Source organism: Lipophrys pholis, assembly GCF_963383615.2.
Source record: "Lipophrys pholis genome assembly, chromosome: 12".
Taxonomy (NCBI): domain Eukaryota; kingdom Metazoa; phylum Chordata; class Actinopteri; order Blenniiformes; family Blenniidae; genus Lipophrys; species Lipophrys pholis.
In genome coordinates this window covers 2587815-2604998 of record NC_137641.1, presented here as the reverse complement: position 1 = coordinate 2604998, position 17184 = coordinate 2587815, and the positions used below count along the sequence as shown (strand labels likewise).

The 17184-nt window shown below is 45.6% G+C and overlaps 1 protein-coding gene across 2 annotated transcripts in view; it reads right to left on the bottom strand.

Moving 5' to 3' along the window:
• The window catches only part of LOC308118182 (zinc finger SWIM domain-containing protein 6-like), a 34959-nt gene extending 18875 nt beyond the window's left edge, over positions 1-16084 (bottom strand). For both annotated transcript variants that reach the window (XM_080477472.1, XM_080477473.1), the window contains exon 1: positions 15556-16084. In XM_080477472.1, coding sequence (XP_080333598.1) covers positions 15556-15988 — 433 coding nt within the window. In that variant the 5' untranslated portion in view covers positions 15989-16084. The remainder of the gene's footprint in view (positions 1-15555) is intronic.
• Positions 16085-17184: the final 1100 nt, after the last annotated feature.

Below are 17184 nucleotides of genomic sequence, written 5' to 3'. Positions count from 1 at the left end.
CGCTAAACGCCCGCCGTCCCGCTAGAAATCGCAAAGTCACCTGAAATACTGCACCAGTCCTCCTCGGCCCAGCGCACACATTCCTCAGCGCCGTCACAAAACCGCCTCCGGAGGAGTTTGTGTCTGAAGACCGGAGTGCTGGCCGCGGCCGGCGGCACCCGGAGAACGATGTCCGACAGCAGAGAGGTGGCGGAGCGCCGATCAATGACAGAAACAATCAAAGCTCCAAGTCGATACCGCGCACACGTAAAGTCAGCGAGGGGTTGAAGGGGCGGAGTCACGAGAGGCCAGGAGCCAAAAGGTGTCGGCATCAGGTCAGTTCAGGGAGAAATGGATCAATGTGGTCAATGAGAGCAAGGCAGCCTCCAATCACAATCCCAGAACTCTTCATGTTCAGTTCAACAAATCCAAGAGTTACTGTACATACTGAGACTTTCCACAGAAACTAAGTGTTTGCTGAAGTTGGTGACCGAGTTGGAAAAATAGTCCCGTAATGACCTTGAGATTTAACCTTTAACCCCTCGGACTCGGGGGTCAATTTGACATTTTTGACTATTTGTGATTTTGCTTCAATAGTTCACCTTTAAAAATGTTGAACTTGAAGGTTTGGTGTGTTTTGTTCCCAGCACAACCTCACCGTCGTGATTCTACCATTAATTATTCATTTTGACAAACTGGATTGACACACTGGGTCTATAACGGCAAAAACAAACAAACAAACAAACAAACAAACCAAAAATCTTAGAGGGAAAATTTTAGATTAATTTTTTATATTGAGCACAAACATGTGTAATGAAAAGATTTCAGAACTTAGAAAGTATATACAATTAATGCTTATCTCTCGCTCTCTCTCTCTCTCTCTCTCTAAGTGGTGGACCTGCACTTTAACAAAAAATGTTTCTATTATTTTTCTGATCTTGGAGGGAAACAGTTTCACCCAAAGCTAAAAGGACGTTATAAAAATAGTCTTTGAATTTAAATCGAGTCTCTGTGTGTTGAGTCGACAATAATTCCGTGGTTTTCCTTGAATAAATATCCATTACAAGCTTCAGTCTTCAGTAGGAACACAATTAATCACAATTAATTACAGAAAATGGTGTAATTAATTAGTAAAAAAATTTTAATCAATTGACAGCACTAATATATATCTATATTATATTATAGATTTTTTTGCACTTGTCTGTGTTCATCATAGATTGGAACATATCCTAAACACAGATATTCCCGACAATATCCCTGGAAGGTCCTTAATGTTTGATATCAATGGTTTATGTTTCCAGCAGTAAATCAGCGACTCGTTTCATGATGTTTTCCGTTAATAATGAATCTTTAGATTCAGATGCTGAAGTTTTAAATAAATCAAAAAAACAACAGAGTTTGTGTTCTGCTCCAGAGAGACTCGCAAACAGACAAAGAAGCAATCTCGCCAACGTTTTTACGTCACCCCGTCTCTGCTAAGACGAAAAAGAGCGGCCATGGGAGGTTTGTCTGGAAGCTTCTGCGGGGCCCGAGCAGGATCTCCGCCGCCCGTCTCTCCACAGTTAAAAGCATTTGTTTGAGTGCTGCGCTCCCGGCCAGCTCGGGGAAAGTCATTTGTTTGGCCTCCGAGGACCATCAGCGAGCCGGCCGCAGCCAAATGCATCTGTTCCACTCCCGAGACGGCGGCCGGCCTCCCCGCAGAGCCCTGCCGCTGCCGCTAATGAGCTGGGGAATCCCAGAAAGACACCGACCGAATAAAATCAAATAAAAAGCTTTTAGCGTTTGCTTACATGTTTGATCGGATTGGAGTTTACTCCAGCTCGTTTTCCAAGACGAGAGCTTCCAGTCGTCTGCACACCACGAGAGGACTCGCTCCAAGTTCTGGACGAGAAGATCGATAGCACTCCGGCGGTTTTATCCTCCGCACGAGGTTCAAACCAGGACGCGGTCGGTTAGCTTAGCATCGACACTGACCAGCTGAAAAGCAAGTCTGCGTCCATTCCAAGGAAAATAAAGTTCATTTTCAAACTCGTTGATCTCGTTATGTTTATTCAACCAATGTGTTCCAGCCTCAATGCTAAGCTAGCTGGCTGACCTGTAACTCCAGCGTCACACCCAGGTAATCGTGAAAACCATGAGAGCAAATATGTTCTGAAACATTCCTTTATGAGTCTACAGGACACAGATAAATCCCCGTCCTTCAACTAAAGTTTTCCGATCATCATCATCGTCTGCCGGCATGGATTTGTGTGTGAAATAAACTAAAACCTTGTCAGTTCTTCCAGAAATGTGAATGTCATCATGAAGTTAGCTTCCAAAACTAAAGCCCCGTTTACATGGCAACACTTTTCAAGTAAAAATGCAAAACTTTGACTGTGTTTTAGACAACGGTGCTCAGAACCACTGAAAATATGAATTTTTGAAAAGAGGCCTCAAGTTGGAAGCTTTAGGGTCTGTCAACACGACAGACCCTAAAGCTTTCTGTCAACACGAGCCCAAACCATCTTTTATCGCCCTGTCGCGCTTCTTTTTTTTACCCAATCCACATGGCATCATAAAAACGATGCCAGGCCTATAGGTGGCGCTGTGACGCTGCCACAGAAACACAGCAGAAACAGAGAAGAAGACACATGAAAAGACGTAGAAAAGGACAAATCCAGCATGTGTCCTTATTAAAGCGACGAGCATCAGCAGCTCCTGCAGCTCCACCTGGAGCAGGTAGTCCGCCATGTTGGTGGTGTTAATGACGTCACGGGGAGGGAGGCGGGGTTATAGGTCGAGAGGCGGGGCCATGACATCATCGTTTTCAGCTGATGTGCGTCTTGTCCGTCCACACGTCAAAGTCGAGACGGCGTTTTCTAATTCCTCTCTGGATTTTAAATAAAACGTTTTCAGGCTCCTAAAACGTCATGAGGACGATCAGACAGTAACCATGGCGACGTGAAACGGCGCTGTTTAAATTGACCTCAGCGATCATCTGAGGAGGTTCGGGAAACAGAAGCACTGATCCGAGACTCTGTGAGACAAAGACAGAATCTGTGTCAAGGTAAAATAAAGTTCCTTGAATTATCTCCAGCTTCAGATTTACCAAACAGACAGAGCAACATGAAGCAAGTATTTCCCCAAACGAGGTCTCGATGCTTTAAATAGCTCCGAGATAAGTGATGAGATGGGAGATTAGAGGGTCTTCAGTGCCCGTGGCGCTTGCAGCAGCCGAGTACAGAAAAAGAAACAAAGCTGAAGGTACGCTGGAGCCTCTCAATTATTTACATCCCATCTTTGATCACATCGGCTCAACGCTGACCAATATAACCCGGAGGACGCCTCCTGGTGGCCGTGGAGAGCGTCACGTCGGCGAGGAGTAACCCCAACCATCCTGCAGCTCCGCCCACTTCGGTCATTAACGAGCACAGGAACTCAGTGGAGCTGCTCCATTTCCTCTAATCACCCAGCCTTAAAGGTACAGAACATAAAATCCAAGTAATACCACTCAGGCAAGCTAGGTGGCAGTAGTGAGTCGGTGTAATTTGTTTTCAATTCAGATCTTTTTTCTATCAAAAAATAATCACTAAATCTGTCGTGTCTGAAAGTAAACCTGTTGGACAGACATGCTAGCTGGTTAGCATGCTAACATCAGTATCCATAGTTACCGACTTACAAGAAGTGAGAAACATTGTTGATTTACACTACAAACAAACAACAACAATGGGAAAATCATCAGGTAATCGCATCCTGAGGATGGGTGAGTATTGTTAAAACTTCTGTGTAAGTTTACAGGAAGTGAATGGAAAACGTGTGTGTGTGTGTGTGTGTGTGTGTGTGTGTGTGTGTGTGTGTGTGTGTGTGTGTGTGTGTGTGTGTGTGTGTGTGTGTGTGTGTGTGTGTGTGTGTGTCAGCCTGCCCTCAGGCTCGTCTTTGTCTGTTTAAGTGACTGTTAAACTGTCAGTGTGATGTCACAACAGCGAGCCTCCAGGAGGCGGAGTCACGAAGGAGGAGGAGAGAACAGGATGCAGGTCACACCTCAAAACACACACACACACACACACACACACACTGATGTCACTTCCTGTGTTTCCTGTTTAACAGACTGACTTCAGGCAGCAGCTGAACTTTTCACTCCGTGTTTCCACGCAGACGGCGAATCTTCTACTTTTCCATTCGATGTATTAGTTTGATAGTTTTTATTAAAACGAGACGTTTGTGGTCTAAAACACAGATTCAAGAGGGAATCTGATGCTTTTCATTCACGTCATATTGAATATATGTTTGTAGACTACAGTGGTGGGAAGATTTAACTGAACTGGTTCGACTGTTTTATTGATCAGTTTTCTTTAGACGCGAGATGTGATGAACTGGAAAGTATTGTCTGTTTTTTAAACTACTTTACCAAAATCGGTTCAAATAACATCCACCTCTCTCAGCTGAGAGCAGTTTGGAGACTCAAACCAGTTTTAGAAGTTCAATGAATCAGATTTGGTTTGATCTGAGGGCGAAATTGAGATAATTACCATCAACACCTATTGAATTGTCAAATAAACTGATAAAATCATCTGAAACTTTCTGAATAGTACTTCAGAGTACTGTGGACACAGTAGTATATATTACTTCTATATAGTATATATTAGACACGGGTGTAAGGATTATTTATTATTTATCTATATTCCTATTTGCTGGTTTGTTTTTGTTTTGTTTTTTTCTTGTAAAGAAAATACATATACACGTGTTGGTGTATGTAATACATATATATATATACACAAAGGTACAAATGACTGTTTGAGAATAAGGAGTAGGATTAAATAAGCTCTGCTTCTTCCTCCTTTGTGGATTTTTTGGGCCATTATTTATTAGTTATCGGTTCCTTTTCTTTGTTGCCTTGTTTGCTTTGCTTTGCTCCGTCATGTTTGTTGTTTGTTTGTGTTAGTTTATCTTTGTTTTGTTACGTACCCACATGTCCGAAATAAACTAAACTGAACGTGAACATAGTAAACAGACCCAGTTCCTGGTGGGACTGGTCTGGACCTGCGTCGCCGGTTCCGCCGTGACTCATATTATGGGATGTCCTGGGGGTTGAGGGCCTGCAGCTTCAGCTGGAAGCGGGAGAAGCAGCTGGTTTCCAGGTAGGAGAGCCAGCTGACCGGACCGGTTCCAGACCTGCCGGGTCACTGGGTGACTCGCTGAATGTACCTGAACAAACAGGGTCTGTGGGTCCGACGGGCCCCGACAGGACCTGGAACATTCTCCAGGACCAAGTCACCTCCAGGATTTGGTCTTGGCGTATCATTTGCCTTGAAGTATTCAGCATTGGTAAGCAGCTAAAGGCCAGTACTCATCCTTAAAAAATAGTATTGATCCTCACTTATAAAATCCTGAATAATAACTAGAGCTACACTCGGTAGAGCGCAAAACTTCACCAACGCCATTGAAGAACCGAGTTAGCATTGCTAGCATGTTAGCTCATATCCATGCTAACTAGCCTGTCAGGTAGCTACATCACTGTGTGAAACACTGAGCGTCTCCATGGCAACAGATGCTGCTCTCCTTTGATCTCCACCGCCTCTCTCAGCCACTTTCTATGGGACAGTTTCACAGTTTCTTGCGATTTATTCAGAAATGTTTTGTCGTTAACGTCCCAAAATCTAATGGATTGGTCCTTGATGACGACAAATCATCCCTGAAGATTTTTTGCAATTCGGGTGAGTCAGTTTTTGCAAAAAGTTGGTCAAATTCATAAATAAACTAAAATAAATAAATAAATAAATAAATACACGCAGGCAAAAACATAAGCTTCATCCAAGGTTTGTTGGTGAAGGGAATAATACAGTATCTGAAAAATATGAAAATATTTTTGTGACACCAGAATGAAAATGACTTCAGAGTTTGTGAGAGCAGATAAGCTGATCAGCTGATCTTAGAAACTCCAGGTGTGCTAAAAGGCAATGTACAGTGATGAGACTTCTACACCTGGCGGGTTTGGAGATAATGAAACGCCGGCGGCAGGAATAAAAGCGGGATTCATGGAGCCAATAGGAAAGCCCCTCCTCCAGGAGACGGCTGAAGGTCAGCGATGGAGGGATGAGCAGAGGAATACAGATCAGAGCACCGTGGCCACAGATTACCAGCTAATCTAACGACCAACACGCCGGCGTCAAGAAGTCCAACCAGCCGACCCCAGAATCAGCCGCTGGCCCTTTAAAGCCTTGTTTGTCTCACGACGCTGCTGCTCTGAAGAGCTGAACTATCATAAAACACATAACCCCTACCACACCTCTCCCGCCACAATAAAGCTCAACAGAGCAACAACTGGGTATTCATCCGCAACACAAAATAGTCCTGAAATGATTTATGGCTCCTCTTTCTTTTCCAAACCTTTTTGTATCGTTCCAGTTTTAAACCTTCTTCGTCCCTCAAGTCTCTCCAGAGTCTTTCTTTTTGAACTCGTCTGTGTCCTTGTCTTCATGTCGTCTCAGTTTGACTTCCTGTCTTCAATTTCTGCTTTTGTTTAGATTCTCACGCCTTCCTGATATTCTGTTGTCCTTTTTGTCTCTTCAGACCTTTTCTGTGTCTCTCGTCATCTTTTTAGACTCCTGCCATGTTTCTTTTTTCATTTTTGCTTCTTTGCTTGAATTTTTCTCGTTGAACAAATTACACTTTTATCAACCGTCAATGGTTAGCTTTAGCATTAGCCAGATTATAGAGCATCTTCCTCCACTAACATCCAGAGTATAGAGCATCGTCCTCCTCTAACATCAAATTATAGAGCATCTTCCTCCTCTAACATCCAGAGTATAGAGGATCTTCCTCCTCTAACATTCAGAGTATAGAGCAGCTTCCTCCTCTAACATCAGATTATAGAGCATCTTCCTCCTCTAACATCCAGAGTATAGAGCATCTTCCTCCACTAACATCCAGAGTATAGAGCATCGTCCTCCTCTAACATCAAATTATAGAGCATCTTCCTCCTCTAACATCCAGAGTATAGAGGATCTTCCTCCTCTAACATTCAGAGTATAGAGCAGCTTCCTCCTCTAACATCAGATTATAGAGCATCTTCCTCCTCTAACATCCAGAGTATAGAGCATCTTCCTCCACCAGTCTAAGTATAAAAACAGCTGAATCCACCCCGTCCTGCTGCAGGACTCCCGCCCCACCCCCTCCCCCGCCACTCTGTCTTAATATCACACGCGTACGCTCGCCGCACTGTAAAGTCATTTTTCAACATGGCAGCTTCTGCCAATAGCGGCGAGCTGAGCGAGCTCCAGCCGAGCGTTGGTTTTCCGCTGCGTGTGCCCGACGTTGCTCCAATAAAAATTGATCTAGCAGAGCAGAGGCATATTGAGGCGCGACGCGTCTGCCATTAATGCTGATCAACAGGCCAAGAGGCCTCTGCACACACAGAGCTTTGCATCATTCAGCAGGTGTGCAGCCGATTCATCGATTCCTCTTCACATTGCAGATGAGAGGCTGTAATCAGCAGATGCTCCCAGCAAAGTTAGCACCGTAGCATTGTTAGCACCGTAGCATTGGTTAGCACCATAGCATTGTTAGCACCATAGCATTGGTTAGCACCGTAGCATTGGTTAGCACCATAGCATTGGTTAGCACCATAGCATTGTTAGCACCATAGCATTGGTTAGCACCGTAGCATTGGTTAGCACCATAGCATTGTTAGCACCATAGCATTGGTTAGCACCGTAGCATTGGTTAGCACTATAGCATTGGTTAGCACCGCAGCATTGGTTAGCACCATAGCATTGTTAGCACCATAGCATTGGTTAGCACCGTAGCATTGGTTAGCACCATAGCATTGTTAGCACCATAGCATTGGTTAGCACCATAGCATTGTTAGCACCATAGCATTGGTTAGCACCGTAGCATTGGTTAGCACTATAGCATTGGTTAGCACCGCAGCATTGGTTAGCACCATAGCATTGTTAGCACCATAGCATTGGTTAGCACCGTAGCATTGGTTAGCACCATAGCATTGTTAGCACCATAGCATTGGTTAGCACCGTAGCATTGGCTAGCGCTCCCAGTCAAAACAAACCTTTCTGCAGTTAACCACGGAAATCTGCTCATGAGCAGCTTTCTTAATGCCGCCGAAGTCTCCAATTATCAGCTGCATAAATTAGGAAAACTGTTCGTGTCACAGATTTCTCGACGCCCACACAGACCGATGCTGCTCAGCCTCCAGAACCACAAAATGTTTAATTCCATCTGAAAACATGTTATATTAGATTTGTGAAGCATTATGCTGTAGTTACCTTAATTATCCTCATTAAGAGTAAAGTCAGCGAAAGAGAGAAACGTTTAACGAATCCGATTATTTCAGTCAAAGGTTGATGGTAAAACTTCACTTCAGCTAAACTGGATTTAATCCAGATGGACTCATGGCACAGATTCATGTCAACATTTTAATTCAACTGAAATCAAAGTTTGGGATTAACAGACAGATTATGTGATGTAGGTATCGTTTACACAGCAACATTTGAAAACGCTCAGTCTCCATGGAAACAGGTGAAAACGACTCTTTCGTTGCTTTCAGGCACCGTGTAGATGACGGACACTCTGCTGCTGGTCCTGGTAGGAACTAATTGTTCTGCACATGCTCAGTAGAGACAAGCAGAACACTGCTTCCTACATGGTGTCATGACTCCCAGTTCATATTATCCTGGACTTGGTACTTTTATTTTGACAGTCCCCGTAATGACAATCCAACTTGGTACTTTTATTTTGAAAGTCCCTGTAATGACAATCTAACATGGTACTTTTATTTTGACAGTCCTCGTAATGACAATCCAACTTGGAACTTTGATTTTGACAATCACCATAATAACAATAATGCTCCAAGGTTCCCTGGGTGTCCATTTTTTTCATAATTTTGCAAATTCATGAACATATCAAAATCATTGTTGTATAGGGGAAATTGTGGAAAATAAATAAATGAAATGAAACAAATCCAACTTGGTGGTTTGTCCACTAGAACGTCCGTGTTCTCCCAGTGTTTATGTTTAGAGCTCATTGTTCACTGCTGCTGCGTGTGTGTGTGTGTGTGTGTGTGTGTGTGTGTGTGTGTGTGTGTGTGTGTGTGTGTGTGTGTGTGTGTGTGTGTGTGTGTGTGTGTGTGTGTGTTTTCAGTACTAAAACTAACAACAGCACCAACTAATGGACCAATATGAAAATTACATGGTTTTCATTGTTTCTGCCGTTGCCATGGAAACTGAAATCCTTTTCTGGATGTTTGTTCCATCTGCTGCTCTGGAAGGTTTAGTTGGGTTCTGTTGTTCTCTATCATTGTAAGAGGCTTTGAGATGTTTGTTGATGTGATTTAGCGCTTTACAAACAAAATAAAATAAAATTGAATTGAATGTTGTAAACAGAGCCTGAATGCAGATTTTCTCCATCATGAATACTCAGGCCCCGCCCACACAATGCCGTTTCACGTAACCATGGTTACTGTCCGATCGTCCTCACGACGTTTTAGGAGCCGGAAAACATTTTTTATTTTTTTTAAAAAACGTGTTCCAGAGTGGAGGAATTAGAAAACGCCGCCTCGGCTTTGACGTGTGGACAGACAAGACGCTCATCAGCTGAAAACGATGATGTCACGGCCCCGCCTCTCGACCTATAACCCCGCCTCCCTCTCCGTGACGTCATTAACACCACCAACATGGCGGACTACCTGCTCCAGGTGGAGCTGCAGGAGCTGCTGATGCTCGTCGCTTTAATAAGGACACATGCTGGATTTGGCCTTTTCTACCTTTTTTCATGCTCCGTGTCTTCTTCTCTGTTTCTGCTGTATTTCTGTGGCAGCGTTACAGCGCCACCTATAGGCCTGGCAGAAGGACTACATTGTTCTGAGGACTTTTCATGGTGCCGTGGACGCTGATGGTTCCCGTGTGGACGGGGAACTTTTTCAGAACGACGAGGAGAGAGAAGATGTTTTTGGCTACTGAGACTGAGAAATCAGAGTGGACGAGGACGGGGCGTTCAGGTTGTGTCCTGGAGGTCGAACAGCAGGTGAAAAAGTGAAGAGGAGAACAAACCAAAGAAGCTAAACCCTAAAAATAAACATGGTTAAAACTGCAGCACACAGAGAGACAAACTTCAGGCTGTTTTTGTTTTTATATTGAAGTTTAAGTGGAAACGTTCCACCACAGAGTGAACAGCCTCCTGAGGACCAAGACGAGCGTCTCACTGAGCGGCTCAGTCCGGCTGCAGCAGCGCCTCACGTTAACGTCCAGACGGAGTTTCAGTCCGGCTGCAGCAGCGCCTCACGTTAACGTCCAGACGGAGTTTCAGTCCGGCTGCAGCAGCGCCTCACGTTAACGTCCAGACGGAGTTTCAGTCCGGCTGCAGCAGCGCCTCACGTTAACGTCCAGACGGAGTTTCAGTCCGGCTGCAGCAGCGCCTCACGTTAACGTCCAGACGGAGTTTCAGTCCGGCTGCAGCAGCGCCTCACGTTAACGTCCAGACGGAGTTTCAGTTCGGCAGCAACAAGCCGGTGACAGACTTCAGGCCCGAGTCCCACATTCTGCACCGGAGTGCTCCAAATGACAGAACTGTTGGAAACCTTGACCGGGCAGCCCAGTTCATCATTATGACTCCAACATGTCTGCAGGATTTAATAACAGGATTATTTATTAGATTGCATTTTTAAAAAGTGTTTGTTTGGATTGAAAAATATTCAGTTTCATAACACAAAAAGGCAAAATAACCCAGAAACTGTTTGCTTGAAAATCATTCAGATTACAAATAAATTAACATATTTATCATGAATAGATTGAATCTTGAAGAACTGCGGAGAAGTACAACACCTGGGGCCTCGTTTATAAAGGTTGCTGAAGCACAAAACAGGTCCTGAAAGATACGTACGCCACTTCCCACACAAAGTTTGTGATCTATAAAAATAAACTTTGCTGGAGAACGTTGGTACCGGTACGCAAACTTAGACCCTTGAGCAGGACATTCTGGAGACGGGAACCTGCAGCGCTGATGGTGAGGTGGAGAATTGAACCAGATTCACTTCATACATTTAATATCTTCAAAAGTCAGACTTTCAGATCGACGTAATCATAAAGAGCCAAGCTGCAGAGTTCTAGATGTTTCTTTAGTGGAACATTACTGCTGAATCAGCAGATCCATGTTCATCGGTCCTAGATTCATCTTCACATGATCCAGAGCTGATCGAAGTGATTGATTATCAATGGTGACAAAGTGAGTAACAATCACTCTCATTTCACAGTAAACACATAAATACACAGTCGTGAGTAAAGCTGCAGTGATACTCTGGTGTTGAGCCCAAAACTCTGAGGACGTTCCAGCTGCTTTTAGTAGGATTTACTGCTATAAGGTACAAATATACTAAACTGTATGTACACGGTAACAATATACTAAACTGTATGTACACGGTAATAATATACTAAACTGTATGTACACAGTAATAATATACTAAACTGTATATACACGGTAACAATATACTAAACTGTATGTACACGGTAACAATATACTAAGCTGTATATACACAGTAACAATATACTAAACTGTATGTACACGGTAACAATATACTAAACTGTATGTACACGGTAACAATATACTAAACTGTATATACACGGTAACAATACACTAAACTATGTACACGGTAACAATATACTAAACTGTATGTACACGGTAACAATATACTAAACTATGTACACAGTAACAATATACTAAACTGTATGTACACGGTAACAATATACTAAACTGTATGTACACAGTAACAATACACTAAACTGTATGTACACGGTAACAATATACTAAACTATGTACACGGTAACAATATACTAAACTGTATGTACACGGTAACAATACACTAAACTGTATGTACACAGTAACAATACACTAAACTGTATGTACACAGTAACAATATACTAAACTATGTACACAGTAACAATATACTAAACTGTATGTACACGGTAACAATATACTAAACTGTATATACACAGTAACAATATACTAAACTATGTACACAGTAACAACTAAAGTGAGTCTCAGGGAAAAGAAACTGCAGTTGAGAAGATTTACCAACGGTTCCATGTAAAATAAAGAACTTATAGATTTGTTATTGATATTTTATTATTATACATACCTGATACAGTATATTTAGTATATTTTTACGTTTTGGCTGTAAATCCTGATAAAAGCGGCTCGCGGTACGGTCATGAGCTGTGGACGCTCTGCTGCTGCAGACAGACGACCTCCTCCACCCTCCTCCTCCACCTCCAGTGACTGAGGATAAAACACAAAGTCCACTGAGTCTTTTCACCGTCCCTCTTCAAATATTTAATTTAGACATTAAATAAACAGAGAAAACTGAACTTTATCAGTCTGCTGTGTCTCCAACTAAATGTCTCCTTCCTCTACGACACTCTGACACACGGTGGCGTCACTCTCCTCCATGAGGTCACTCTCCTCTGATCACCATGATGTCACTCTCCTCCATGATGTCACTCTCCTCCATGATGTCACTCTCCTCTGACCACCATGATGTCACTCTCCTCTGACCACCATGATGTCACTCTCCTCTGACCACCATGATGTCACTCTCCTCCATGATGTCACTCTCCTCTGACAACCATGATGTCACTCTCCTCCATGATGTCACTCTCCTCTGACAGCTATGATGTCACTCTCCTCCATGATGTCACTCTCCTCTGACCACTATGATATCACTCTCCTCCATGATGTCACTCTCCTCTGACCACCATGATGTCACTCTCCTCCATGACGTCACTCTCCTCCATGTCACTCTCCTCTGACAACCATGATGTCACTCTCCTCTGACAGCTATGATGTCACTCTCCTCCATGATGTCACTCTCCTCTGACCACCATGATGTCACTCTCCTCCATGATGTCACTCTTCTCTGACCACTATGATGTCACTCTCCTCCATGATGTCACTCTCCTCTGACAACCATGATGTCACTCTCCTCCATGATGTCACTCTCCTCCATGATGTCACTCTCCTCTGACCACTATGATATCACTCTCCTCCATGATGTCACTCTCCTCTGACCACTATGATGTCACTCTCCTCCATGATGTCACTCTCCTCTGACCACCATAATGCCACTCTCCTCCGACCACCACGATGTCACTCTCCTTCATGATGTCACTCTCCTCTGACCACCATGATGTCACTCTCCTCCATGATGTCACTCTCCCCCATGATGTCACTGACCACCGTGATGTCACTCTCCTTCATGATGTCGCTCTCCTCCATGATGTCACTCTCCTCTGACCACCATGATGTCACTCTCCACCATGATGTCACTCATCTCGATGATGTCACTCTTCTCCATGATGTCACTCTCCCCATGATGTCACTCTCTCCCATGATGTCACTCATCTCGATGATGTCACTCTCCTCCATGATGTCACTGACCACCGTGATGTCACTCTCCTTCATGATGTCGCTCTCCTCCATGATGTCGCTCTCCTCCATGATGTCACTCTCCTCCATGATGTCACTCATCTCGATGATGTCACTCTCTCCTCCATGATGTCACTCTCTCCCATGATGTCACTCCCCCCATGATGTCACTCTCCTCCATGATGTCACTCTCCTCTGGCCTCCACCTTCAGATCAGACTCTTCTCCTCCACCTCTACAGTCACTGATCTCTCTCACTCTCTCACTATTCCCATCAGTGACGACGAGCTGCTGATGACTGTTTTTTTCTTTTATTAGTGATTCCACTAGTGTGACACCAGATGAGATCGTCTCCTGACCTCCACCTCCTCCATCACTATTTCTTTCTCAGTAAAATTATTTTTCTTCGTCTTTTCTTTCAGGATTTAGTGTCAAATGCCGGCGATCGACAGGCTGATTGAGATGTAAAAATATTGACGAGGCACTTTGCATCGACCATTTATGGTAGAAAGTGGGCGTGTTGAGGGCGGGGCCTGAACGGTCACCTTCCAGGTGCAGATGTGCGTCCGGTTTTATTCATCAAAAACAGTTTGCCGCACGCCATTTTCTGCTTTTGGGCGCACAAACATCTTTAGTAGGAAACCTAGACAAGGTTTTATAAATGAGGCCCTGCTCTCGTCATTATAACCTAAATGTGGTTTAATTGACGGAGGAGAGAATCCCTCCCTCCCTCCCTCCCTCCCTCCCCCGGATGGCCACCAACAGATTACATTTTTTATTTATCACTTTCTGGCCTCTATTATTCCAGCAAATTCCAGGCTGGGATGCAATCAGCCAAGAAACCTCCCCGTGTGTGTGTGTGTGTGTGTGTGTGTGTGTGTGTGTGTGTGTGTGTGTGTGTGTGTGTGTGTGTGTGTGTGTGTGTGTGTGTGTGTGTGTGTGTGTGTGTGTGTGTGTGTGTGTGAGACAGAATGCACATGAGCCCAGATTTGGCTTCTCTTCATGTTTTGCAGAAACATTTCCAAATACTTTTGGGAATACTTCCAGCTCTGATGAAGCTGGTGAGGAAGATGAAGATAACACCAGAGATTAAGCTAAAATTAGGCTCCAATGAAGGTGGAATGGCACTCACATAAAGCTCAGATTAAATTTAGATGAAGTGAAGATTAAACTCGGATTAATCTCACATGAAGCTCAGATAAAACTCAGATTAAACACAGATTAACCTTGATGAAGCTGAAATTAAACTCAGGTAAAGCTCAGACTAAACTCAGGTGAAGCTCAGATTGAACTTGGGTGAAACACAGATTAAACACGGGTGAAACTCAGATTAAACTCGGGTGAAGCTTAGATTAGATTTGGATGAAGCACAGATTAAACTCGGGTGAAGCTCAGATTAAACTCGGGTGAAGATCAGATTAAATTTGGATGAAGCACAGATTAAACTCGGGTGAAGCTCAGATTGAACTCGGGTGAAGCTCAGATTAAACTTGGGTGAAGCACAGATTAAACACGGGTGAAACTCAGATTAAACTCGGGTGAAACTCAGATTAAACTCGGGTGAAACTCAGATTAAATTGGGATGAAGCTCAGATTAAATTGGGATGAAGCTCAGATTAAACTCAGATTAAACAAAACCCCAAAACGATACAAAATTTTTGTTTTTTCACTTAAAGCAGCTTCAGGTTCTGTAGGAAAAGATGAGTGGAAAAATGTTGCGGTGCAGTGGAGGTTCGAATCCCAGCAGCTCCCCGTGTGTGTGTGTGTGTGTGTGTGTGTGTGTGTGTGTGTGTGTGTGTGTGTGTGTGTGTGTGTGTGTGTGTGTGTGTGTGTGTGTGTGTGTGTGTGTGTGTGTGCGTGTGATCAATTCAAACTCCAGCTGACTTTCCACACGTTCCATGAAAAAGAAGCTTTAATTCCTCGAGTTTTTCAAATATGAACTGTTTTGTTTTTATCACTTCTGTGTGAATTTCCTCTTTTACTTGAATTTTCACGTTATTTGTTTTGGAGCTTCTAAAACCGGATTTAAAGCCCGACTGTGGGGCATTCCGTCAGCCTGTCACTGCTACTCCCTGCCCCATGTGGGGCGATTAAAGTGCCTTGTTGCCCCAGCGGTACACCCGGTGGTCCCCTGGTCCCAGCCCCCGCTCCCCCTCTCATCACTCACCCACTTGCAGGACGTTGTCCACGCAGCCGCCCTCCAGGAGCGCGATGCCCCGGCGGAACGGCAGCCGCGGCTCGTCGCCGCTCTCCCCGCCGCCGCCCGGCTCCTCGTCGCCGGTGCTGAACGACGAGTACATGCAGATCTCCCGTTCGCTCCTCGGGAAGGACCAGTAGACGATCCTCCGCTGGACGGGCTCCGGGATCCGCTCGAAGCGCTCCTCCACCCGCTGGAACGGCCACTTCTCCGCGACCCTCCGCGCCGCGATGTCCAGGAGAGTCTCCGGGCTCCGGGAGCCGCTCGGTTCGCCCGGAGCGGAAGCTGAGCCTCCACCGCCGCACGGAGCCCCCGCGGCCCGCTGGCCCTGCCGGCACGAGGCGCTGAAGCCCGGCCTGCAGCAGAGCCGCTTGGCCGGGGGCTGCTGGACGCGCTCCGCCATGATCGCTCCGCTTTAACGGCGACGGAGGAAGTGAACGCGGCGCATGCAGGGGATGGAGACGGGAGACGGTTCCCCACGGCTCGGCTGTCGGTGTGTGAACAAACCATCCTTTTAAGGCGGCGTGGGGGCAGGGCTTCTCCCGGCCCGTCAGCCCCTTTGTTGACAAATTACTGGGAGGCGGGGCCAGCGCGAGCTGCCGAGGAATCCCGCATGGCGGGTAATCCTCCGTGAAGCCCCGCTCCGAGGCTGCGACAGGCGGCCGGACGCACCGAGGACGCGGCGGGGTTCGCCGCGGGGCGTCAGGGCGTGTTGAGGCCCGAGGCAGCCGGAGCAGCGTAGGACGCAGGGGGGGTCCGGGCCGGGGGCGGGTGACCCGGCCTGTCAACACCGGAGCCTCGTGGTTGGGGGGGAGGTCCGTGAACGCAGAACCGCCTTCTGTGACGTTCATGGTCCGTCGGAATGTTTCCAGGGTCTGGAAGTAAAACAAACCAAAAATACCATGAGAAACTACATAGAGACAATATCCTTGATAATAATACACACACACACACACACACACACACACACACACACTCACACACACACACACACACACACACACACACACACACACACACACACACACACACACACAGTGCTCTGTAGTGCTGGTGTTGTGGTGCTTCTAGATCAATGTTTCAGTTTTCTGTTCCACCTCAACGCCTCACCTCAGCACCTCTCCTCATCTCAGCACCTTCCCTCAGCACCTCCCCTCACCTCAGCACCTCACCTCACCACCTCACCTCAGCACCTCACCTCAGCGCCTCACCTCAGTACCTCACCTCAGAGCCTCACCTCAGAGCCTCACCTCACCACCTCCACTCACCTCAGTACCTCACCTCAGAGCCTCACCTCAGCACCTCACCTCAGCACCTCCCCTCACCTCAGTACCTCACCTCAGAGCCTCACCTCAGCGCCTCACCTCACCTCAGTACCTCACCTCAGAGCCTCACCTCAGCGCCTCACCTCAGCGTCCTCCCTGCCTGCAGAGGAAGTTTCCGACTCCATTTTAATCCGTTTCAGTCGTACATAAACACACAATTTGTGTAATGAGTTTGTGGTGTTTCCGGTGGTACGGTACCACCTGCTGCTGCGGCAGGACGCCGCCATCAGCCGCCTCTTTCCAGCTCCCCTGCTGCATGCTGGGTAAATCATTT